Raw genomic sequence first — 24512 nt, 5'->3', positions numbered from 1 at the left:
GGGTGAGCGGCACCTGAAACCTCACCCTGAATGCAGTTTTGGAGAAAATCAGTATATATTCTATAGAAAGAAACGCAGGAATGTCATGGAATAGACGATAATAACTCTGCATTTGGGGAACTAAAGGAAGTGGACGCCTCTGCCGCACTGGCCAACTCTGGAGACTGAAGCAGATAAAAGTCTTCCTTTGGCGCGAAAGGAGTGAAGAGCCTGTCTCCAGTGCTCTGCACCCAGCCCTAGGGCCAGCTGTAGGTGAAGATCCTCTGAGGCCTGGTGCAGGGTCCCCAGGACAGCACCAGGTACGGGCCCAACCTGGTAGCTCACAGCTCACCCTGCAGTGGGCCAAGACAGCTCCTGTGTCCTGGTGTCCACGCTGGACTGAGCACCTGACTCCAGCGCTGTGAGCCAGGGCCACCATGCCATGCAGAGGGCCCTGTGACCTTCCACCCACCCTTCTTATATCTGTCCTCCTCCTTTTTTTTCTCTCTTCTCTCTTCAAGGCCTCCTGGCTGGTTTCTAGCTGTCTGCATTGTCTGGAATCCTGGAAGTGCCCCCCCCCCAGCAAACAGCAGCGGGAACAAGTAGGGGGGAGGTAGGGAAGGAGACCTGTGTGCCGCACTCAGCTCAGGCTGCAGGCAGCCCAGCCTTAGGACCCAGGGCTCTGCCACCCATTACAAAGCTGACTGATGGCAGCGATTCCCACCTCCTTCCTGCACTCCTCTGGGACCTTGTTTCAGGACTCATCCCTCCTCCAGCCAAACCCAGACCAAGTGCAGCCCTCAGTGCCACCTGGCTACTGGGTCCACTGGCTCAGGGACCAGCTGCTCAGATGCAAGAGAGCATGGTGGTAGGCTCAAAGGTGTTATCCATCTCTCCCTACAACCAGCACCCTCACTGAGCACAGGCTCAGACCAAAGCACAGAGGACACTGTCAAGGAGACATGTCCTCAGAGCTTCCTGCCTAGTGGGGTGGACAGACACAGACACAGATAAGGATGGTACCACCAGATAAGGGACAGACTGGCCCCAAGAGACAGGATAGTGTGGCTGCTAAGAGCTCAGATGCTGGAGCTGGACAGCAGAACTTCAATCCCAGTTCAGCCACGCACTGGCTCTTACCTGGGGCAAGCTGCCCCACCTTGGGGTGCCTTTGTTTCCCTGGCTGTCGTATGATGCAATCCTAGCACCAATAGGGCACTTGTGGGATCGAGCAGGTTATGTGTGATACATTTTGATTGGTTCCTGTCAGAACAAATGCTGTGAATATGACGGTCATTAACTGAGGGAGTCACAGAAGGGGTGACAGCTTGGGGCCATTATCTTTTAGGCATTCATGAGGGGGAAAGCATTCCAGCAAGAGGAAAGGGCACAGCACAGAGAATAACAGAAGAGTGGAGAGAGAAGGGTATGGTGACTGGAGAGAGTCCCCTAGGGGAGGCCCTGCAGGTACTGAGGGCCTGTCCATTCCCACACCCAGACCCTTGAGCTGGAACAGTTCTCCTCCCAACAAGTGGCAAAGACAAAGAAAAGAGGAAAAGCAGCAAGACAGAGGTGGCTCTTTATATGCAGAGGAATCTTATTATGATTATCAGCTGATTTCTCAGCAGAAACTGTGGAGGTTAGAAAGCAGTAGAATGATATACTTAAAATGCTGAAAGAAAAAAACAATAAAAGCCTGTCATCCAAGAATTCTATGTCTGGCTTAGCTACCTTTCAAAAATAAAGGTGTGTCAGGCATGCTGGCAATGTATGTCATCGCAGCTATTCAAAAGGCTGAGCCAGGGGATTACAAATTTGAGGCCAGGCTGGACAACTTAGCAAGACCCTGTCTCAAAACAAAACCCCAAAAGGCCTAGGAATGTGCTCGGATATAGAACAGCCCTGGATTCCATCTCCAGTAATACACACACACACACACACACACACACACACACACACACACACACACACACAGCTGAGAAATGCTGAGAAAGTTTGTCACCATTTGACTTATCCTGTAAAATTTCTACAAATTAAAGGACACTGAAGAACAACAGAACAACCCAATCAAAAACAGGCAAAGGACTTGAATAAGCATTTCTCCACAGAAGATATATAAATGGATAAGAAGTACACGAAAAGATGCTCAACGTCACTAATCATAAGGGAAATGTAAATCAAAATTACACTTGGATGGCTACTATCAAAAAACAGACAATAAACATTGGTGAGGATGTGAGGAATTAGAACTTTTGTATATGGCTGGTGAGAATGTGTAATAGTAGAGTCACTGTCCAAAACAGTATGGTGGTTCTGCAAAAAGTTAAAAATAGAATTACTATATTACTATATAATTCAGCAATTCCACTTCTAGCATATACAATACTCAAAAGAACTGAAGGCAAGTTCTCAAAGAGATATTCCTACACCTATGTTGTGGCAGCACCGTTCACAAGAGCTAAAACATGGAAACAGGCGCTGCCCTTCAGTAGATGCCGAGATAAACAACACGTGCTGTGTACATTCACAGACTGTTGTCCAGCCTTGAAAAAGAAGGAAATCCTGTCACCTGCTACAACGTGGATCAACTTTGAGGACATTATGCTAAGTAAAATAAGCCACCAGTAAAAGACAACTGTATATGATTCACTTATATGAGGTCCCCAAAGTAGTCAAATTCGTAGAGACAGAAGGTATAGTGATTTCCAGGGCTGAGGGGAGAAGAGTTATTGTTTGATGGGTGAAACTTCACTTTTACAAGATGAAAATAGTTATGGAGATGGGTAGTGGGAACAGCTATCATAACATTAGGAATTTATTTAATACCACTGAACTGTGCAGTTAAAAATAGTTAAGATGGTAAATTTTGTTATTTGTATTTTGTAACAACAAAAAATCAGACAAAATTAAAGGACACCAGAGAGTAATTCAAAGCCATATGAATTAAAGGTAACTGCATAAATAGAGACAAAGCCAGTATCAATTGAACTTTGGGTGTGTAATTTTTTTCCCTATGTGAATGCATAAAAGAATGATAAATCTATGCTAATAGACATACAATATATAAAGGAATAATTTGTGACAACAGAAGGGGGGTAGGGCCCAAGGATTTAGCTCAGTAGCACCGTGCCTGCCTCACAAGCACAAGGTCCTGAGTTTAATCCCAGGTACCAAAAAAAAAAAAGAAAAGGGGAGGAATAGAATTATATGGGACTGCAATTCTTATGTACTATTGAAGCTAATTTGGTCTTAAACTACATTGTACATTTAAGATGTTAATTGTAAACCAAAGGCTAACCTTTAAAGAAAATATTTTTAGAAAGTTTTTAAAAATAAGGAAAGTAGAAAATCATATAGAAGAAGAAATAAAAGGGGAATCAAATCAGTGCATGAGGACAAAGTCAATTAAACACAAAAGAAAGCAGTAGTGGAGGAATTGAGAGGGGGGACATTTTAAAACAGAAAACAAATAGCAAAGCAGAAGTCCATCATCCCAGTACTCTAGGAGGCTGAGCCAGGACGATTGCAAGTTTGAGCCCAACCCGGGGAATTTAGAGAGACCTTGTCTCAAAATAAAAAATTAAAAAGGCCTGGGGATAAAGTTCAGTGCAAAGACCCTAGGTTCAATACCCAGTACACCTCCACCCACAAAAAGGTAGAGATGGCAGAATGAGTAAAAACATGTGATCAAACTGTGTGCTTGCTGCCTGCAAGAGATTCACTTTAGGTCCCCAGACACAGATAGGCTGGAAGTGGAAGAGGTTCATGCAAAAATGGCATTCCATGCAAATAGAGGGAGAGCTGCAATATCTGGATTACCCTTAGACCAATCAGGCTTGAAGTCACAATTATTACAAGAGACAAAGGACATTCTATTTTACTGAAAGGGTCAATCCAGCTGTCACCAACAGCTCACACACTTATCTTCAAATTTCTCTGCCCAGAAATCTGGGTCAAGTACTTACAAGTCCCCACCCTGGCCCCACCATAGAGTGGGAAGTCATGTCAGACTGAAACAAACAAACAGCCTTCCTTGAGATTCTCAAAGAAACGTGTCATGTGTGCCTATTATAGACCTCTGGGTTCTAGTTCTCACCCTGGCATCTGTGAGTCCTCCCGAGCCCTCAGTCCCCATGCGTTTTTCAGGGGCAGCTATAAGAGCGTCACAGCTTTCCCTACCCACATCCCTACAGAAGCACCCCCATTCCCAGGTCTCCGTCATCCCCTCTGCCCCCGGGAGCCCTGGCTCTCACAGTTCTGTTCACAGAGTTTCTTTCTAGGAGCCCCCCACCCTCATGCCGCAACTGCTCTGGAAACTGCCTGGGAAGGCAATAGTCACTTTCTGTCTGAATTCCTGGTGCCAGACTTGGCTTGGAGAAAAGGGGCTCAGTGCTGCTCTGCTTGGTAGGTGACATGGGGCTGGAGGAGGCAGCCTCAGACACTCCAGCAATCCAGGCAGCCCCACCCCACGGCCAAGGCCATAAACACAGTGGGTCTGCCCACACTGCCACAAGGTCCTTGGAGAGACCTGCAAATGCCACCTAGCATGGCCAGTCTGATCTATTTGTCCCAAACCTTTGTGCCACCCTTGCACTTCAGCCTTCCCCAGGCCTCCTCTTCCTGCCTATTTCCACCCCACCCCCAGAATCATGGCTCCCTACCTTGTCCAGATGCACCCAGCTCAAGTTTCAATAAGCAGTCTGAATCTCAGGGATATTGTCACAAAGGTGTCTACCTCATAGCCTTGTGATAAAAGGAGATCGTGTGTAGTACGCCTGGCACATGGGAGGACCACAACCCTTACCAAATGAATAAGCTTTCTTCATGAATGAAAAGATTTGGGTTCTTGGATCACTTTTGTAAAGGTGTCTCTTGTATCTGAACCCTATCGGGTTCAGAAAAGTAGGGATGATGGATGGGAGCGTGGATGGTGATGGGTGAATCTGTGTCACTGATATGTCCCACATGGAGTGATTCTATACATGGAAAAAGAACCACTGTATCCTTTGAGGTCTCCTGAGATTTTTCATTCCAAATAAAGTAAGAGAGAACAAAGGATGGGGATATGTCACACCCAGGACCACTGTTAATATTACCATATCAGTGGTGGTCATGGAGCCCTGCACCAAGCACTGAGCTAACCATTTTCTATACACTGGTGTTTTGGTCTCAGGTATCCCTATAAGGTAGGGGTCATCATCAGTCCTTTGTTACATATGCAGCCACCTGCCTGCAGCCACATAGCTGGAGAGTGATGGAACCAGGATTCTAACACAGCCCCTGGGAGCAATGATGGTACATCATTATTCTGCACTATTTGGTAGAGTGGACCAGTGTAGGGGCTGAGGAGATGGGAAGGATGAGGTTGTCCCTCTTCAGGGCTCCCTGGGAGGCCCAGGATGGCAGGGGAAGAGAATGGGGTGTGATGCAGACCTGTGTTAGCTGAGCAGGGACAGCTCCTGAGGCCTAAAGAGATGTCATCAGGCAAGAAGGGGAGGCTGAGTGTTTTGTGGATCTTGCAGGATGAGGAAGGAGGTAGCAAGATGAAGACAGGAGAGATGAGAGCAGGAAAGCAGTGGAAGGAAGTATGGCATTTTAGCCTCACAACAGCTGAGCTGAAAGAAGAGGACTTTTATCTTCACTTTATAGGTGAGGGAACTGAGCTCAGAGAAGGCTAAATAATGTGCCCCAAGCTCCTCCCTCTTGTCAATAGCAAAGCTCAGGATGGAGCCAGGTATGTGGGCTCTGCCTTGCAGAACCACAGAGCTGGGACACTGCTGAGACCAAAGGCACTTCCAGGGTGAGGGGTGGGCAGACCCACCATTCAGCTACAGATACCTGCTCCCAGCAGAGGCCCTCTGCAAGGTAGGTGGACTAGCATTCAGAGGAAGGAGGAGGGGAGGGGGTCATAGGGGCTCCAGTTAGCCAGGGGCCTGCCTGAGGGAAAACACCCTGAGGGGGTAATGGGGGCCAGGCCCCGCTTCTGAGAGTCTGTGTGTGTCCCCACTCACCCAGCCCTCTGTGGTCCAAACCTGGCATACAGCACTCCGTGTAGGCCACTTTCTCTCTAAGATCCATGTCATCTTTGATGGGCCTTTGAACAAGCTATCAGGCCAAGGGGATCTGGGATGGAACCCTGTCCTGATCCCGCCTTCTCACACATGAACACACTGAGTCTCAGGCTGCAGAACAAAGCTGCTATGTTGCCTCTGGTGACCCAGTATGACAGGAAGTGGCTGGTGAAATCCCCGCAGCACCCATCCCAGCAAGCCCTGAGGCCCTAGGCCAGGCCCACGTGGCTTGGGGCCCACATTCCTGGATCCTGCTCTGGAGACCAGAAGCTCATTAGAGCCTCAGGCTGGTCACCGGGAAAGGCTGAGGACCTGAGGCCATTGTGGCCCTGAGGAGGAAGTGGGGCTGCAGCACCTCTGTCTCCTCCCATGTCACCCCAAGGGACTCTACTTGGGCCATGTCACCCCCACTCACTGCTGCCCAAGGCCCTCAGGACAAATCAGGCTCAGGGCCTTTCCTAAGCAGCCTTGCCAAGCCCTGCCCCACGGACTTTCCACATACTTTGCACAGTCTGATCCACAGCCTGGAATGCCTGGGACTCTGACATGTGGATGAATCAATCATTTCTGCCCAGTGGGGCGAGTCAGTGAAAGGAGGAAACCCCAGTGGGCATCAGAGGGGCAAGGCCCAGATGGGCCATTGAGAGGCAGGAGAAGTTTCTCAGTTGGGTTTTAAAGCACATTTAGGGATTTTCCAAGAGAAAAGACTGGAGAGGGCATCCCATAGTGAAGCATATAGATAAGCAGATGGGATGGCAGCAGGATGAGGCACACGACAAGGTTGGCTCTGCCTCAGGTGGAAGAAACTGGAGGGCTCAGAGGTTCGGGAGTGCTCACCTGCTGAAGAATCACCATGGTTCTGTGTCAGAGCTCCCGCTGCCCGCTCCCCAGGGCCCGGCAGACACAGTTCTGTAGGAGTGAAACCATGTCAGCCTCTGAGCAGACCAGCCCTGGCATCCTTGAGCCAGGCTGAGGTCACTGGGCACCTCCCAAAGCCCAGCCCCTCCCCCCTTGGTCTCGGCCTCCTAGCTCAGGGATGCCCCAGGGGTGCGGGTGACAGGGCAGCCTAGTGACAGGGGACAGGCACAGACTAAACATGGCCTGCGTGCCTGGCACACCTTGGGCAAAAGCCTTCCCAAGCATCCTTGGCCTTGGGAGGGAAGACAAGTCCTAGCATAGTCTGGCCCCTGCTGATGCCTCAGCCTTTTCTCTCCTTACCCCTACACTGGAACCATTCTTAGGGACTCACTATTCCTGAACTATTCCAGCTCTCCTCATACTTCCTGGCCTTTGCTTCCACTGGCCCTTCTTCCTGGAACTCTGACTGGTAAAACCTTTCCTATGGTTCTGGCTCAATTCAGATGGCACCTCCTCCTGGAAGCTTCCCTTACCACTGGGGGCTGCCAAGAACCTCTGTGTTTACCTTTGTCTCAGCTCTGACTGTATTCGTGATGCTGCCTGGGTCATGGCCTGTCCCTACTTCTGCTCCTAAAGTCCGGGAGTTGATCCAGGGCAGGGCCAGAGCCCGAGCCATTGCCTTTTCTCCAGCTTCATCCAGGCTCAAAGATGGGCTCAGGAAGGAGTTGTGGGATGAGCATGGCCATCAAAAAGAGCTCTGGCCCACAGGCCCTGGCATGAGGCCCTCTGGCCCCCAATCTGCCCACAGGATGAACATCAATTTTTCACAAGGGCCCATTCAGAGGCGCTGAGTCATTTGATCCTCTGCCCATGACACTGCCTGACACCTGAGCCCTGACCTCAGGGCCACAGGGCTGGAGCTCTGGATTCCAGAGAGTGTGTGGTCTTTCCTGAGACCTGCACGGGCCTGAGTGCCTGGCAGGGAAGAGAATGTTGGAAGGCTCAGCAGGCTGCTCCCCTAGGAGCTTTGTCTGAAGAGGATTCCCCAGGCACTGTGCTGGCATTGGACATCAGCATGAGCCACGAGAGCCAGAGTCCAAACCAGGGTTTTTATGAAAGAGTAAGGGTTTTGGAAAGATGGTAAGGGGTTAGAATTTAAGGCCCATCCATTGGGAAAACTACAAGGTATGCATTTTATTTCTAAGAATAAGAGCTAGACCATGATCAAGTTCATTGCCTTTCAAATTGACAATGGGGGAATGCAGACAGTAATTGTATTTCTAAGCCCATTCTGATTCCACCCTGTCTCCATGACAATCCTGGCTGGTGGGGCTTCATACTCCCATATCACAGGTGGGAAGCTTGAGGTACATAGAAAGGAAGTGACTTATCCAAAGAGAGAGGTCAAGAGTGTCAGAGAGAGGCCAGAGGGGGCTGAGAGACAGCGACAGAGGACTCTCTTGGACTCTCTCTGACACCTCAACTTGCCTGCTCCCCTGGCTGCAGGATGCTCCCCAACCCCACCCCAGCACAGAGACAATTTGATGAACTCAGTAGCCTTGGCCCTTCCCTCCTCCAGGGTTCAAATCTCCATCTTCCCAAGCTCGGAACAATTTCATTCAATGGCTGCTGTGGTGGAGCCTCCATGGGTGGCAGGAAATGTACGAGCAAGTGGCTGTAGGGGCATGGGCTCCACCCAAATCCAAAATACCCTCTCCCGTGCCAGGACAAGGGCAGCCTATCCTTACCTGAGTCCCAGCTGCACACTCACAGTGTTGCACGAGCCTGGTTGCAGCTGCTACCTGCACGAACTCAGGAGGCTGGGGTTACCAGTCTGGCACAGCCTGTAGATACGTTGCCCTTTCCTGGGTCTTGCCCCGCAGCTTGCCCTGGATGCCTCTCTCTCCTGGTTTTTCCTCCCAGGCAACTGTCCAGCCAGCACTGGCACCCTCCCCTCTCACTCCAGAGCCTTCTCCCAGGAGGCGGAGCCCAAGGGGGCCTCCAAGGTCTGGGTGTGGTGACATCAAATGGGGGACGGGCTGTGCTGGGACTGCTGTCCAGAGGCTGCCCAGGGCTCTGCACAGAGCGCCACCAGCCAACAGGGAGACAGGATCATTGCAGTCTCTAGCTGTGCTGCTGACACGTGTGGGGCCCAGGGCCACTCACAGAGGCCCCCTGCCATTTGCAGTACCACTCCCTGCAGCCTCAGCACCTTAGAGGAAACCCCATTGTGATCCTGGCTTGGTCACTGATTTGCCGGAGTCTCCGCCTCGCCTGGGAGTCTCCTCCCAGCTGTTCTCCTCCGTGACACTGTTTGAAACTCTGACAGGGTCTGGCCAGGCCAGCCAGGGCAGCAGGTGGAGTGCTGAGAGAACAGTGTTCTGGCACCTCCTTCCCCTCCCTGCACACACCCCTCCTGTCCCCCCATGTGTCGCCCTGAAGCTCATCAACTCAATGTTGCCCCCACAACTTGTTCTGGGGGCTGAGGACGTGTGCTCTTTTATAATTATCCAGAAACTTTGCCAAACCATAACTACACCATACCTGTACATATGGTCATACTCAACTGCTTTGAAACTTGTCAACTTTGGTACTGGACAGATTTTGATGTGAAAATTGTGTCCTGGTACTTGTCATGTACTTGGCACTGGATGCGCAAGGTAGAATTTGTCAAACTCGCTACCCTTCCAGCCATTGTTTGGTACTCCTCACACCTCTCAGAACCAATTAACGAGAACCAAGGTACCACTGGAGAAGCAGCCTCACATATCATAGGAACAAAGTGGAGTGAAATGCATGATTGGAAGGAGCACACAATCTTTGTTATTAGCACTGGCAAAAGGGGTGGCCTGGAGGACTCCTTCCTGAGACCCAGTCATTTTTTTTGTTTTTTCCCAGTCATTTCTCCCACTCACTTTTGCCTGCCATCTGTGCACCTCTCCAAGTACAGTTCTAGGTCCAGCAGAAGCAGGGAAGCTTTTGGGTGCCTGCCCTCGAGTTAAAGGGGTGAGTCCTCAGGGAAGCCACCAGGAGCATGGGGGTGGGGAGGTTGGAGGCCTGAGGTGGACAGGACCACAAGCGCCCCCTGCTGGGCACAGGCTCAACAGGGAGCCAGGCTCTGTGATGGGGACATTACTGGAGGCAGCCCCTGCTGGGCCTGGGTCCCTCAGACTCAGCATGCTCTAGTGCCCATTAGCCTGGCAGCCCTGGCTGGAGTTGCTCCAGAACGGTCTCCACCTCTGGACTTCACCTGCAGCTGATTACTTCACACTGGAGCGTCTCAAATCACCTCTCTCAAAGGCTCCAGGTTGGCAGGGCAAATGGCCTGGGCCACACAGATGGGGAAAATGAGGCTCTCTGATTGGAGCACGGGGTGCCTACACACCACAGTTGTAGCTTGGGCAGAATAGCAGTGGGAGCTGTTGGGCTGGAGGGTGGTGAGGAGGGAAGGTTGTGGAGGAGAAGGTCTCAGATCCCTTGGTAACTGCTACACTTTCCTGGACACCCACCATGCCCAGGCAGTCTGCTAAGCAGGTCACAGTTCGTTTCTCAAACCCCTGTGAAATCTAGGAATCTGCCATTCTGTTTTGTGATAACAGAACACCTGAGACTGGATACTTCCTAAGAAAAAGAGGCTAATGATGGCTATTTTGGAGGCTGAAGAGTCCAAGCCTGGGTGGGCACATTGGGTGGTGGCCTCATGCTGTGTTGTGACTCAGCAAAGGATGGCATCATTTGTGGGCTCGAGTGCAGGAGCCGTGGACTGCATGGAGTAGAACACACCTGGTGGCCTCGCTTTCTAGCAACCTGCTCTCACGGCCACCAATCCAGCCTCACAAAAGGCCATTCATTCCTTCCTAATCACCTCTCACTAGGCCCCTCCTTTTAAGTTTCTACCTTTCAATGCTGTTCCACTGGGGCCCAGGCTTCCAACACGTGAGCCTGTGCAGGATCCCAAATCCAAACAACAGAACCAGTCTTGGTTCACTTTGTCCTCCTCCTCTACTCATGCCCCCTCCCACCCCAAACCCGGCCTATCACTGAGATGTGCCAACTCTGCCCTCAAAATCCATCTCTACTCTGTTCCTTCTCACTGCTCCCTGGTTTCCCAGTTCCTCCCCACAACCCTGCACTCCTCTCCGTCCCCACCTGTGCCTCGAAACCCATCTCCTCTCCTGTGGCCCTCAGTGTTGTGGCCTGTTTTACTGAAGCAGGGCTTAGGCCTCCATGACCTAGCAGACTAAAAGGCCCCAGCAAGTCCTCTATTGCCCTCTCAATAACTGTGCAATGCTTGGCAGGGTCAGAGCGTATGTATTAGTGTTTCCCAGCAGCTTGTGGACTGCTTCAGGGCAGGGACTGTTTTCCTGTCTCCCCAGAGCTCGGAGTGGGACTTAGTAGTTAGCCCTGTGACAATTTGCTTCTCGAAGGAGTGATGAGGATCCCACAGATCTCAGCCTATAGATGCTTGCCCACTCCTCTGACCAGAGGACAGTCATCAACTGCCCCCCCCCCACAGTCACAAGGGATAGGCAGACAAGGGAAGGTTTTTCTGGAATTGCAGTAACATTTATTCTGAGAAGAGAACAGGCTTCTTCTCCCCTAATGCCTTAGTGGGCCCTGAGAGAAGTGGAGCCCAGGTCTGGGTGGTGTGGGCTGCAGGTTCCCTGGGTTGTAAAGTGAACAAAATAATTGCTCTCCTCAACTCACCCTCCATCCTTACCTTCCCAGCCCCCAGGGACTTCTGGGGACAGAAATCCCAGCACAGCCAGGAGCCAGCCTGGCCTACCTAGAAGGCTGCTGTACAGCTCTGCTGGGGGTGGGAGGCACATCTGACTCCCAGGCTGAAGCCCACACTACTCTACCACCTGGTCCTGATTTGCCCCTGTGTTCCTGGGAGATATGGCTCAACAAAAGACCCATGTGTCAGTCCCAGAGGCCCAGGCTGGCTTACCTAGTACTCACCTCTTCAGCCCTGAATCAGGAGTCATAATTTTGAATAGACATTGCAAAGTGATTACGTGAATGTGTGTATAGTGTGTAAGCATACAGAGATAAATACACAGAGATGGGGTATTCCCTTGCCCTTACTCAGCACTTGCTAGTGAGAGTGCTGACAAATAGGAACCATCCACCCTACTTTGCAGAGGGAGAAGTCGAGGCACAGGAGGTATAAGTGACTTGCTCTTGGTCACATGCAGAGTCCCAGTCCCAGATTTTCAAGGGGAAGCCCCAACTTGTGAGAAGGAATCCTCTTGTGCTCCTTGTCTTTCAGTTCCTGGACCCTCCTGTGGCCCAGGGCCAGGACCCAGGAGCACAGCCAGTCATGGAGCAAGGAGGCAAAGTCAGAGGATCCAGCACCTCCAGCCAGGTGACCAGCCCACACTTCCAGGTCTGGAGTCAAAGTTCAGGTTTCCAAAAGGAATTCTTGCTCTTGAACCAAATGCACTTTTCATTTGCTTGCTGTGTCTGGTCTAGAAGCCCAAGGAGACCCCAAGTGGATCACGCACAAGCAGGCAAGAATTCAGCAACACAGTCAGCACCAGCCAACAGATGTTCGGATACAAATATCTTCATCTTCACCTCCTCCAGACCACCTCTGAGAAGGTGGTTTCAACCACATCCCTTCAACCACAACCATTTCTGATGTGGTTTCAACCACATCCCTCCCCAGGTGAAATCAAAATAAAATCAGAAGATCAGTAAAACTAGAGTTCTAGGAAGAAAAAGGGGGTTCAGGGTTTCCTTTAAAAACCCCTGGTTAAAATTGAGATTTCTAAAACAGAAGGTATATAAAGCAGTGAGGACTAAAAGGATCATTTTGGTCCAGACAGAAAGAAGAACACTGGCCTCCTTGGCTGTTTGTGGGAATGTTGGTGGAGGTGCCTCCGGTCAGGCAGTGGAGTTTCCTACCTCCTGGCACGCCCACTGGGTGACAGGATCCCAGGGCTGGCACCACCCACACCAGAGCCCTTTCTCCTAGAAGCCTTGCAGCAGAGGGGAGTACTGCTTCCCTCTGGGTCCTTCTGGCCCCTCTGCCCACTTGACACACTAGCTGGGCACATTCCTTTCCACATTAGGCAGTGGGGGCAGGAAGGTGCCCCTTCCTCACCCATGGTCACTCTCTCTCCAGGGACCTCAGACCAGGGACTGCAGATGACGCTGGAACCTGGAATCAGCTGGCAGTGCAGCTCATCTGAGCGACTGCCTCTGAGAAGACCTGAGGGCAGAGGCAAGGCCGGAGGCAGAGACAGGGCTCCACTTCCCTGGAGCCTCTCGGGTGTTGCTTATTTGGCAAATCTCTACCGAGTGAATAAACAGATGGGTGAGAGGACAGGATTAGAGACTGAACAAATATCACCCATGTGGTCCCCAAATTCTAGCCCGAGCAGGAACCTAGCAGATGCCCCGCAAGTCCTTTCAAGGTGGCTTGCAAACAAGGTGTAGGTGACACAGAAAATGAGGTCTGGGACACTGGAGTGGGCCTGGGAAACAAAGGGCAACAGTGGGGTTTGGGGACATGGCAATCTGTGTGTAAACAAGTGACATCTTGGCACTCTTCAGCAGTTAGCAGAGCCTTGGGGAAATATTTTCAATGGACAGAGTCCCTTAGCAGTGGTGACAGCTGGGGTAGGGAGGGCTATTTTAAATCTCAGGCAGGAGGACTCCCTCATAAGAAGGGAATGTTTTGGGGCCCTCAGGATATTGAGGCTCTGAGGGGTGCAGAGATCTCCCAAGGTCATACAGCAAGTCAGGGGAAGAGTGGGAAAAGAAGCCCAGTGTCTGGCGCCTGGGCTGGTCCCAGGCCTGGTGTGGACATGCAGGTGGTGGTCGGAATTACTGGGGCCAGGTAGACAGGCAGGCATCAGATAGCTGTGAGGGAGGCACTGCTGACGATGTGCACAGCAACGGTGCCTGGCAAGTCGCTGGGTTGCCGGCTATTTCGGTCTCGGAGGTGGAGGGTGTGCAGGGCCTGGAGGTCATCGGGTTCAGCCTTCAGGTGCACCTGGCCCAGGAACTCATCCTTCAGGACTCGGTGGTTCCAAATCTGGGAGGAGACAGAGGATTGTGGGAGGAACCATCCCTAAGACCAGGAATACAACCTATGGTAGGTGTTGGTGGTGGCATCAGAGCCCAGAATCACCCCCCATAGTGCGAGCCTGGGTTGTCTTCCTCACCGTGAACCTTGGGCAAGGAAGTGCCTCTTCTAGAGCCTTGGGCTCCCCACCTGTCAAAGTGCTCTTCCACTCATAAAGATTATTATTAGCTCTGCTGTTGACCTTGGGTGAAGCTGGACAAGTGACCCCCCAACATGCCCTAGGTTCTCCATTACTAATATGAGGGTTGGATCAACTGCTCCCTGGGGTCCTTCTAGCCCTAATAGCTATGGGTCTGTGATTTGATCCAGTGGGACCCACAGTTAAGAAAACTTGGAAAATCTACAGTGGCTCCCCTGGGGTCCCCAAGTATTTGTTTACAGATGGTTTCTCACCCAGAGAGATGCTGCTCTGGGCCTGGGGGACAAAGAGCTTCCTGCTAATGAGCTCAGAATCATCCTGCACCAGCCACCTTGGCCTGAGAGGAGAAGGAAGGCTGTGTCCAAGGACAGTGGCTTTCTAGCCCCTGCTCCAGGCTCTTAGGAACAGCCATAGCCCACACCATCTCAGCAGCACTTGTCCAAATGATCCACCCACTGGGGACTCCAAAGAACAGCTCCTAGGGCTTTGGGCAAGGCAGCAGAGATGACCAATGTCCCCAGCCAGGAGACTGACCCTGCTGAGTCTCTGAATCACACTAGCTAATCCAACCCATCCATGTACAACCCTGATGCTGGTGCAGCGTGAGATACAGGCAAGAGAATGCCAAAGCCACACCAGGAGTGAGGGACAGACCAACCACCAGAGCCCAGCACCCCTCAAAGGCTCTTCTGTCCTGGCCCTCCCCCTGTGAGCTCACCTGGACAGTGATGGGCTGGCCTGGCTTCTTGCGGTAGAAGATGCCTTTCACATTATACTCAGGCACTGAGGTCCCTTTCTGCACAGGCGAGTGAACTTTTTCCCCCTCACACTTGATGATCACATAAGAGTTGGCCCCTAGAGAGGGAGTGGGATCTGGAGTGAGTGTGGGCTGCAGGAAGGCCTGGATGGAAAGGATGTCTGGGAGGTGAGATATCTCCCTGGCCTCCGTCATTCAGGGGAAGGCAAGGCTGGAGCCTGACCCACCACAAGGTCTCTTAACTTAAAGAGACAGGCAGACTGGTAATCTCTGGCTTCTAGGCCTTTACCTCTGTCCAGAGCACCCATTCCCCCAGTTCTTTTCACTAGACTTTGTACCCTAGACCTTCTCAGCCTGGAGAAAGGCTACCTCCCCCAGGAAGCCTTCCCTGAGCACTTGTGCCAGCTCTCTGTTCCAGGATCTGACCCCCATCCCAGCAGGAAGCTGCCAGGACAGGTGCTAGACCTGCTCTTCTGTGTGCTCCATGCACCCCCGCCCCCCAATGGATGTCAGGGAAGATTTTCTGACCACTGAATGTGAGCTGGAGAGCTCTACAGGCTGGGGGCTGCTCTGGAAGGGAGGGCCTGGGGCAACTACCAGCAGAACCAGGGCCTTTCCTGCTGAGCTCACCTGCCGTGGAGTCCTTAAGGCCAGCAGCCCCCAGGACATGGACTTGGGTCACCTGCTTGGGGTAGCCACACAGGGAGCTCCAGCAGGTTCGGGGGGGCTCATCCAGGCGCAGCTCTCTGGTGGGGGTGAGGGGGTGCCAGGAAGACAAGTGAGGAGGGGTTCAAATAGTGACATCAAGTCTGGGTCCCACACCAAGGTGGGGTGGGCAGTACGGGAAACACAGGGTCTACACCCCAGCAGGGATGGGGATGGTTTCTGCAGTCCCTGGGTCCCCAGAGCTAGTCCCTGTCCCGTGGGATAGGGCATAATGATAGCAAGACACAAACCCTGGAATCAGGCCAGGCAGGTGGCAGGTGGTAACCACTACCATTGGCCATGTGACCTCAGACAACCCTTCTGACATAGGTCCTTATTTTCATGTGTAAAATGGAGTGGTCAGGCCTTCTGCTCAGGGGTATGAAACAATCAAATGGGGTGAGTAAAGCTTCTTTATAAACTGGGAAGTGCAGTACACATGACTCCACTAGTCATATCCAAGAGGCTGGGATAGGGGTGCAGAGGAAGGGAGAGGAAGAAGAGGGACACGGGTCAGGCTGGGAGGGCTGGACATCTGGGCTCCATGCCTCAGGCAGACACTTAGCACTGCTGGCTGAGGCCCCTTGTGGCCCAGTGTGGACAGTGCCCTACCAGCCCTGACCCCACACAGCCCTGCGCACCGGCAGTTGGAGGGCACATCTGTGAAGACTCGGAGCAGGAACTCTCCAGTGTGGCCTGGCTCAAAGGTGGTGGGGATGATGACATAGCGGCCCTCGGGCTGGTCCGTACGAAGGAACACGCTGCGTGAGTTGATGTAGATGGAGCTGGCGACCTTGTGCTGCAGGCTGTGCATGCGGTACTGGCGGTTCTCTTCTACCTGTGGGAGACAGAGGGGTTGGCCCTTGTGGGGCCCCACCCACTGCATCCAGCCCACCTATCTTCCGCTTGCTAGAATCCATGTGAGTGAGATGTCCAGAACAGGCAAGGGGATTAGTGTTTGCCAGGGGCTGAAGGAGACAAGGGTCAATGGAATTGGGTGGTGATGGCCTAAGGCAGCAGGATCTCTCTGGGGGTGATAAAAATGTTCTAAAATTGAATGTGCTAATGGTTGTGCAACTCTGACTACACTAAAAGTCACTAGGTTATATACTTCAAATGAGTGAGCTGGACAGTCTGTGAATTGTCTCAATGAAAGCTATTAAAAAGGGAGAGTACTCTGGAGGGTGTCAGGAGGATTATAAGCTCAAGACCAGATGTGCAACTTAGTGATTTAGCAAGACCCTGCCTCAAAATTTAAAAAAAAAAAAATTTAAAGGGCTAGGGATGCAGCTCAGGGCAAAGGCCTTAGGCTCAATCCCCAATACCAAAAAAGGGGGTCCAAAGGATCCCCCTGTAACGATGTCCCTGGGGTTTCTGCCACATCAGAACCAAGTACAATGTTCCTCCCTTTTCTGCAGTTCTACTTTTGATGATTTCAGTTACCTGGAGTCAGCTAGGCACTGAAAGAATTAAATTAAAAATTCCAGCAATAAACAGTTCATACATTTTAAATTTCACAGTGTTCTTGAATACTGTGATGCAATCTTACACCACCTCGTTTCACCCCACGCAGGATGTGAATCAACTTTTATCAAGCATATCCATGCCATCCATATGCACTACCTGCCCAATAACCACTGTGCAGCTGTTCTGGTCATCAGTACAGTATAAAGGGTTTGGTATTTTCCGCAGCTCAGGCATCCACTGGGGCACCTAGAACACACCCCCCTGAATAAGGGGGGACCTACTGTCTCATGACCTGCCCAAGTCATAGCACAAATCCATGAAATGACAACACCAGCTGCCAAGATGCTAGACAGTTCTCAAAACAAGCATCACAGAACGCCACAGTCACAAAGTCAAAACCAAGTGTTACAACACATCAGCACACAATGGCTGCATGACACAAATTGCCTCAACATGACCAAGAACATCAAATACCAGGACCCAGCATGGACCAAGTGTTTCACACATCCATGTGGTCCCCTCCAGCTCTTGGGGTCTGACAAGTATGTGGGGTCCTGCTGGACCTAATGTCACACACTGGGTATCACATGTGGAAGTCCTGTTTCCATCCAACAATGAGCCTGCCTGGCTCTGCCCAAGGATGCTCCTCCTGTGCACAGGAGGCCTCCAACATAGGGGGGTTGTAGGAGATGAGAGAGGTCCTGAGCCCCAAGGGAGGGACATGGAGGAGCCACGTGACGCTCAGGAGATCCCAGAGCTCAGCCCCAATGATAGTGATCCTTACCCATCAGTCTATGCTGTGGGTCTCAGACAGAAAGGAATCAGACTGAGCACTCCCACAGAAGTCAGGCAAGGCACTCTGTGGCCATCGCCGACAGCGAACATGACATCTCCACCACGTGAGCCAATGCAGCCAGGATGGCTTGAGTGAGGATGGTGACTAAGGTGTTCTAGAGTGCTCTCTCCAGGCCTGGGCAGCCCAAACTCCAGCTCCTCCATTCCTCACCCACAGCAGGGGTCCCCGCTGGCCTCACCTTATAGATGTCAAAGCCAATGGCCAGGTTCTCGCCTTTGCCCTCTCGGCGGGTAGATCGTTTGGGCCGCTGCTGGATGCAGATCAGTACTTCATCTTCTGGCTTCTTGACCTCAAAGATGTACTATAGGTTTGGCCAAAGAAAGAGACACTGCCATGAGACAACGCCAGAGATGAACTCAAGAGCCAGGCTCCATCCCCTGTGGGCTTCCTGAGTGTGCCCAGTCCCATCACTGCTCTGAGCCTCGTCTCTCCTCCCTGTATGAAGACTGGGAGAACTCGGAAATAAGGGATGCTCGGCTCCGAGCCTGACACACAGTTGGTGCTCAATAAAGGCATATCAAGCAGTTGCCATGGGTTGTGACTAAGGGAGCCACAAGGAACAGACCCCTGAGGAGAAGCTCAGCCTGACCAAATTCCCCAGGAAATAGCAGAATCATGCTGTTGTAGAAACAAGGCGTTGTGATCCCCACTTTGGCCTCTGAATATCCCTAGACTCTGGGCAAGACACTCCAGGTCCCTGAGACGCAGTATCCTCATTTTTACCATGTACAGGTCAAACTGTAAAGTTGGGCTTCGTGATTCCCAGAGAGGCCAGTGAGTCCACCCCACTGTACAGATGAGTATGCTGAGGCCCAAGGACAAACAGGGAGGCATGTAAGGTCATGCCAGAGCCTATGGTGGGACAGTGGTGGGGCCCCCACAGGTGCTCAGGAGCAAGGTGGGGTCCCTGAGGATGCCCACCTGTGGGTTCTGGAAGAATGTGTCCTTGTGGTTGATGCAGCCCCCACTGCGGTTCTGCCACCAGTCCTCATGCCGTGTCCAGGCACCTTGCAGCCGTGCCTCCTCCCATGTCTTGTGGATGCTCAGGTAGGATGTGTTGAGGAGGCGGCACTTGATGATGTCAGTGAAGTACCGGCACATGTCCTCAAAGGTCATCCTGGGCACAGGGAGGGCTGAGTGAGGCGCTCCCGGCCACCTGCCCACTCACTCATGTGCTCTGACCCATGGCCACACATGGCACTACACAGACCCTGAATCTCTTTCGGCCTCAAAGTCCTCATTTGTAAATGGGGATGAATGTGTCAACAGCTGCCTGTCTCACTGAGCTAGCGAAGGAATTAACCCATTTATGTCAAAGATTGCAATTTTTCAAATGTTTGCATGACATTCATATCTGTTACCTAGAAAAATTCAAGGCACAAGAATTTGAAAAGAAAAAATTTTATTATATTCCCACTGTTATGGGGATTCCAAAAATGGAACACAAGGGTTAAGTGGTACAATAAAAGCAACACAGTACAACTTTTGGCAGACAACAGCCGGCCCAGGCTGCTGCAGCAACTGTTGATAGTATCAATAACTGTGTACAGGCTTCCACACCTGGTCCGAGGCCTCAATAAATGAGGTAAGGGTGTGGCAGTGCCAGGGTGTTAGGGTCACTTGGTGCTATGCACATGTCTAGCAGCCTGTGAGGGGCTGGGGAGGTACACAGGGTACAAACCTGTATGAGGAGGGCCGCAGGAGGCAACCCTTTCCATGGAGGAGGGGCTTGGGTATGTTGTAATTCAACTGACCCCTGAGCCAGACTGCACAAGGTCTTATCCACAGGGGCCCAGGCCAGAGGGCCTGGGTGGCCTGCAGCAGCTTCCTGGAACCTACAAGAGGGGGTCCTCATTGGAGGGCCAGGATCACTGCCATCTGCGCTGGTCTGCCTCGGGCCTACAGCATCTGCCTCACACAGGGCACCCCATACCCTCCAGGGTGATCAAAGTCTCCAAACCAAGTGTCCTGTTGAAGGATGACACTGAGCCTGGCACAGAGCTGGTACAGAACACAGGCGAACGAGTGCAGGCAGGTTATCCCAGAGTAGTAACTTCGGTCTCAGCTGCTGCCATCTTCCTAGACAGCCTCCTCCCCATGCCCCCAGCTCCCTGCTCTTCTGAACTCCCTCTTTCCAAAGCTCTCACACCTCTGGGCTGGGTCTCTGCAGCCTGAGTCTCGGGTTTGGAACAAGCTCCTCCATAGGACCTTCTTCTTCTCTGCCTACTCTTTTTTTGGGTGGGTAGGGGGTTAGGGGGCTAGTGTAACCGGGAACCGAACTTAGGACCTTGTATTTGTAAGGTAGAATTAGTGCCACTGAGCTAAATCCTTGGCTGCCAGCTGCCCCTGCCCTCAGGTCAGCCCCCACTTACTGGCATCCTGGCCTTCTTGCCAAGGGTTCAGTCTGAGCCCAGAGTAGCCCAGGGTCCCCTCAGAGGGGCAAGAGGGGACTATAGGATCAAAGGGCCCATTACTGCCCAACTCATTTTACAGAGAAGGAAACCTCGGCTCAGAGAGATGATGTGACTCATCCAAGGCCACACAGCAAGCTGGTGATGGGCTGTGCTAGAGCCCTGCCTTCTGAGCTCCTCCCACCCTGCCCCACAGCCCCAGGCATTGGGCACAGCACTCACCAGAACTCGCCATCATCCTGCACGGTCACCCCCATCTTTTCCCGCTCAGTCTTGCTCACCTTCTGCCACTCCTCTGAGCTGGGAGAGGAGAGGAAGCAGTGTAAGCAGAGTGGCCCCACCAGAACCTTCCAGCCAGGCTGAGGAGGCTGGGTGAGCTCAGGCCTAGGCCACCCTCGGTGGTCAGGGACACGGGAGCCACACCCAGCCCTGCTCTGCCCCCTCTCAAAGGGAGCTGTGGGCCTTCCCCATCCAGGCCAGGAGGGCTGGAAGCAAAGTGGCAGAACAGGAATGGAGAGGGAGGGCATGACCCCCAGAGAAGGGGACTCCTTTACTAGGGGCCAGCTCCACTCTCCTCCTGGCCTCACTGTGCACAGCACAGAGCATCAGCCCCACACAGGCATCACTGGTGCCCTCCGCGGCCCTGCCCCCAATTCTCCCCTTCCCCTGGTAGCTAGGTTCCTATCACCTCCAGGCCTCTGCCCTTGCTGCAAACCCCACTCCCCACCCCACTCCAACCTGTCTCCCTTCCCTCTTCCTAATACTATCCTCCCGACATCCTTCCCGGCCCAGCCCCAGAACCACCTCTTCCAGGAAGACCGCCCATCCTTTCCTATCCTTGGGTCTCACGTGTCACTCCAGGGCCCATTCCACTCCCGCTCGCCCCAGGGGTTGCGCAGGCGAATCATGTCCAACTTCTCCGACTTGAAGAAGGCCAGTAGGCCATGGCCCAGGCGCACCTTGCGCACATCGGTGACAGCATACGCGTGGCCTTTCACCAGGCCGCACCCCAGGCGGGCCTCCATGTCAGCTGCTGTCACAGCCTGTGGGAGGACCCAGGTGCTCAGAGAAGCAGGGACAGCCTGGAACCCAAATCTGGGCAGAACTAAAGTCCTTAGGCACTGCCCCCTACAGGACAGAAAGGGAACCGCATCCCCCGCAAAGGTAGATCTTGGTTGTGACTGAGGACCGTGCTGTGTTCACAGGTTTTACAAACCCCTGCCACCAGCAGTGCATGGTAAGGGAAGTGCCTGTCCTGGGGACAGCTCTGCAGTATGTTGGGGCCAACCAGCCCTGGGTCAGGTGACTGCTAAATATTCAGGAATTCTGAGAACTGGCTGGAAAGAGAATTGGTATCTGGAAATTGACCACAATGGGAATGTTTATGCCACCAAAATTAGGTCTTTTCTTTTTCTGGAAACTAAGTTATCAGGCACCATAGGACTGGCTCTACCTGGGTTCAAATCCTAGCTACACTGAGACCCTGCTTTCTCAGCAGAACCCAAGCAATTAAAGAGCTCAGATGACCCCTCTGTGGCACCAGCCCAGGGCCAGCCTGCCATAGGGGCTCCAGCTACCACCTAGCTTGGTGCCTCACAGCTTGACTGAGGGGCCCTAGATGAGGTCACCGGGGGCCTGAGAGGGTCAGAAAAGAGGGTGTTGGATGAACGGGCTTGAGGGGCAGAGCACAGCACAGGGTTAGGGCAGTCTTGGGGCTCCTATCTCCCTGAGACTGGGGGTCTGGATTCTGAGCTAGCCTCACAGCCACCTCCTGAATCATCCCACACAGAGTTGGAGAGCACAGAGGCCGCCTCAGGCCTGGTGAGTTCCTACCTTGATGGAGGCACTGATGAGGCCTCCTCGGCTGTGCACCTTTAACACTCGCTCAAACAGCTGGTTCCTCTTGGCCTCATCATTGGCAAAGTCACCCTCAGTCAGGTCGATGGGCTCAGAAACACCACCTGTGAAGTCCACCAGCGCATCTGCGGTGTTACCTCCATCCAGGGCCTGGTAACAGCCCGCCAGCCTGGGAAGCAATGTGGAAAGAATTCCTGGCTCATATTCTAAATCCTTCACCTTAGAAGAGAGACTTTTGAAACTCAGAGAGGTCAAGCAAACTGCCAGGGTTACACAGAAGGCCACTGCACAGCCAACACTAGAGCCCAGGGGCTGACTCCCAGGCCAACATTTGTCACAGTGGCCCACACCATGTTATGGCTTAAATTTCTCTAGGCCTCAGTAGCTCTATCTTCACAAATTAGCTGTCCAAAACATGTAGCAATTCTTTTCAAAAGCATTAAAAACTCATATATCTTTTGACACACCAAATCTGGATGAGTAACATGATTTCTAATGATGTTAATCCAGAAATAACCTAATTGTCTAACAACAGGGAATTAGTTTTAGAGACTAATGCTGTATCTATACCCTGGAATATTAAGCCTTTGTGGAAAAAAAATAGCTGGAAAAGAATTCCTGTGGTAGGGAAAATGCTAGTGTTTGCTTATGTTTGAGAGAGCAATAGAGCTGGATTCCCATTATGTTTAAAAGATATACAATAATTTATTTAAAAATATTTATTGGCCTAAAGGAACAAATTATATGAAATTAAAGAGATCTATGTTCCTGGGGTGGGCTAGTGAGGGAGTTTTAAAAATTTATTATGCATCTACTATGTAATACATAGTAGAAAATGCAAATCTGAGAAGCAGAAAGAGACATGTAACAATACTACTCATATAAACTGATGCTGTAGGATTCCACTCATACAAGGACCTAGAAATAGGCAAATTCACAGAAAGCAAAGAGAGGTTCCCAGGACTCGGGGCGGGGGGGTGGAAGGGACAGGTGAGGAAGTTACTGTGTAATCAATAAGAGTTTCCGCTGGGGACTATGACAAAGCTTTCGGCACAGAGGGTGGAGAGGGTACACAACACTGTGTTAATGACCTGCCACTAAGTTGCAGGCTTATACATGATTAAGATGAAAAATACTGTGTTATTTATGTTTTACCATAATAAAACTTTTTTAAAAAACAAAAATGAGATGGGCACAGCGAGTGGGCAGCAGGCTGAAGCAGGAGGATGGCTTGAGCCCAAGAGTTTGAGGCCAGCCTACAACACAGCTAGTCCCAGTCTCAAAACAAAGCAAAACAACCAAACAAGAGTGGGCCCAGAGTCAGCTCCCCAGGAGAGGGAGGGTGGCTACATCAAGGGTAGTGGACCCAGAGGCCACCAGGGGGCAGGGTTTGCTTTTTTTAGGATTAAAAATGGAACCTGCTAGCGTGTTTGCTTGGGTTCCTTTTTGCTGTTAGGAGTTTTTGTTTTTCCTTTTCCTCCTTTCTGTATGCCCCATCCCCAAGGAGACTGACAAGAGGGCCTGGGAGGAGGAGCCTGGAAGAGGCTCCACTGAGCTGGCTAGGTTGGTCTCCAACACCCACTGATATTCCTGTGACCCAAGCTGTGCAAGGGCCTGGGCAGGTCACTATGCCCCCAAATCCTCCGTGGCTCAGCAAACCTTTGCTCTGCCCATTCTGTGCCATGCCTTGCACTGAGTGCTGGGAACACAGGGCCTGGCATAGAGAAGAGGAGAGTCAGCAAAGATGGAAAGGATGGACAGTCAGATAGTCAGCTAGATGAATGAAGGAGGGATACAAGCAAGGAATCTGGTCCACTTCTCAAAGTCTAGGCCAATCTCATTCCCACACCCCCACAGAGAAGGCCCAGCAGGCAGTGTACACCTCTGGGCAAAGCCCATGGCCATGTATGTGAGCGATGGTCCCAACTACCCACAAGACCCCTGCCCAGGCCCAGTCTGCTCTCTAAACAAGTGTAACTATTCCTCTGTCATGGAGTCCAGGCCTCTACCCCACCCAACTCAGGTCCGGCCGAAGAAACACCCATGGGAGCACTCAGTGGCACCACCCAGCTTGGCCACCTCCTGCCTGTGGTGTCACCTACTTGGCGTAGGCCTTCTCCACCAGGGCGCACCAGAACTCGTTGCGAGAGTTGGAGTGGCAGTAGATGAGCTGGTTGTTGACTGTGGGTAGTCGGTCATCAATGACCACATCCACCCACTCCCCAAAGCGCCAAAAGTGGAAGTGGAAGATGCCAGCATAGTTGTCAGGCTTCTCTGGGTCCCACTCCTGCTCTTTCCAGTCTGGGATGACCTAGA

At 52.0% G+C, this 24512-nt stretch overlaps 2 protein-coding genes across 11 annotated transcripts in view; both read right to left on the bottom strand.

Moving 5' to 3' along the window:
- The window catches only part of Myo7a (myosin VIIA), a 78501-nt gene extending 69516 nt beyond the window's left edge, over positions 1 to 8985 (bottom strand). Inside the window, exons 1-2 of one of the 4 annotated variants that reach the window (XM_087212000.1) lie at positions 8657 to 8985; positions 6888 to 6959 (exon numbers count right to left, since the gene is read on the bottom strand). In XM_087212000.1, coding sequence (XP_087068126.1) covers positions 6888 to 6905 — 18 coding nt within the window. In that variant the 5' untranslated portion in view covers positions 6906 to 6959; positions 8657 to 8985. Of the gene's footprint in view, positions 1 to 6887; positions 6960 to 7299; positions 7709 to 8656 lie in introns of those variants that run through there. The other 3 variants (XM_087211997.1, XM_013067417.3, XM_087211998.1) reach the window with 3 other exon arrangements.
- Positions 8986 to 11452: 2467 nt separating this feature from the next.
- Capn5 (calpain 5) overlaps positions 11453 to 24512 on the bottom strand; it is a 54304-nt gene continuing 41244 nt past the window's right edge. For 4 of the 7 annotated variants that reach the window (XM_087212001.1, XM_004869661.4, XM_004869662.4 and 1 more), the window contains exons 4-13: positions 24299 to 24507; positions 22173 to 22365; positions 21189 to 21382; positions 20562 to 20639; positions 18850 to 19045; positions 18107 to 18229; positions 16247 to 16443; positions 15531 to 15646; positions 14862 to 14998; positions 11453 to 13953 (exon numbers count right to left, since the gene is read on the bottom strand). In XM_087212001.1, coding sequence (XP_087068127.1) covers positions 13771 to 13953; positions 14862 to 14998; positions 15531 to 15646; positions 16247 to 16443; positions 18107 to 18229; positions 18850 to 19045; positions 20562 to 20639; positions 21189 to 21382; positions 22173 to 22365; positions 24299 to 24507 — 1626 coding nt within the window. In that variant the 3' untranslated portion in view covers positions 11453 to 13770. The remainder of the gene's footprint in view (positions 13954 to 14861; positions 14999 to 15530; positions 15647 to 16246; positions 16444 to 18106; positions 18230 to 18849; positions 19046 to 20561; positions 20640 to 21188; positions 21383 to 22172; positions 22366 to 24298; positions 24508 to 24512) is intronic. The other 3 variants (XM_087212004.1, XM_087212002.1, XM_087212003.1) reach the window with 1 other exon arrangement.

Source organism: Heterocephalus glaber, unplaced genomic scaffold (assembly GCF_053883595.1).
Source record: "Heterocephalus glaber isolate CG9 unplaced genomic scaffold, H.glaber_assembly_v1.0 deba00001428, whole genome shotgun sequence".
NCBI lineage: Eukaryota > Metazoa > Chordata > Mammalia > Rodentia > Bathyergidae > Heterocephalus > Heterocephalus glaber.
Note: the sequence above shows the minus strand (reverse complement) of the source record. Positions and strands in the feature narration are given on the sequence as shown.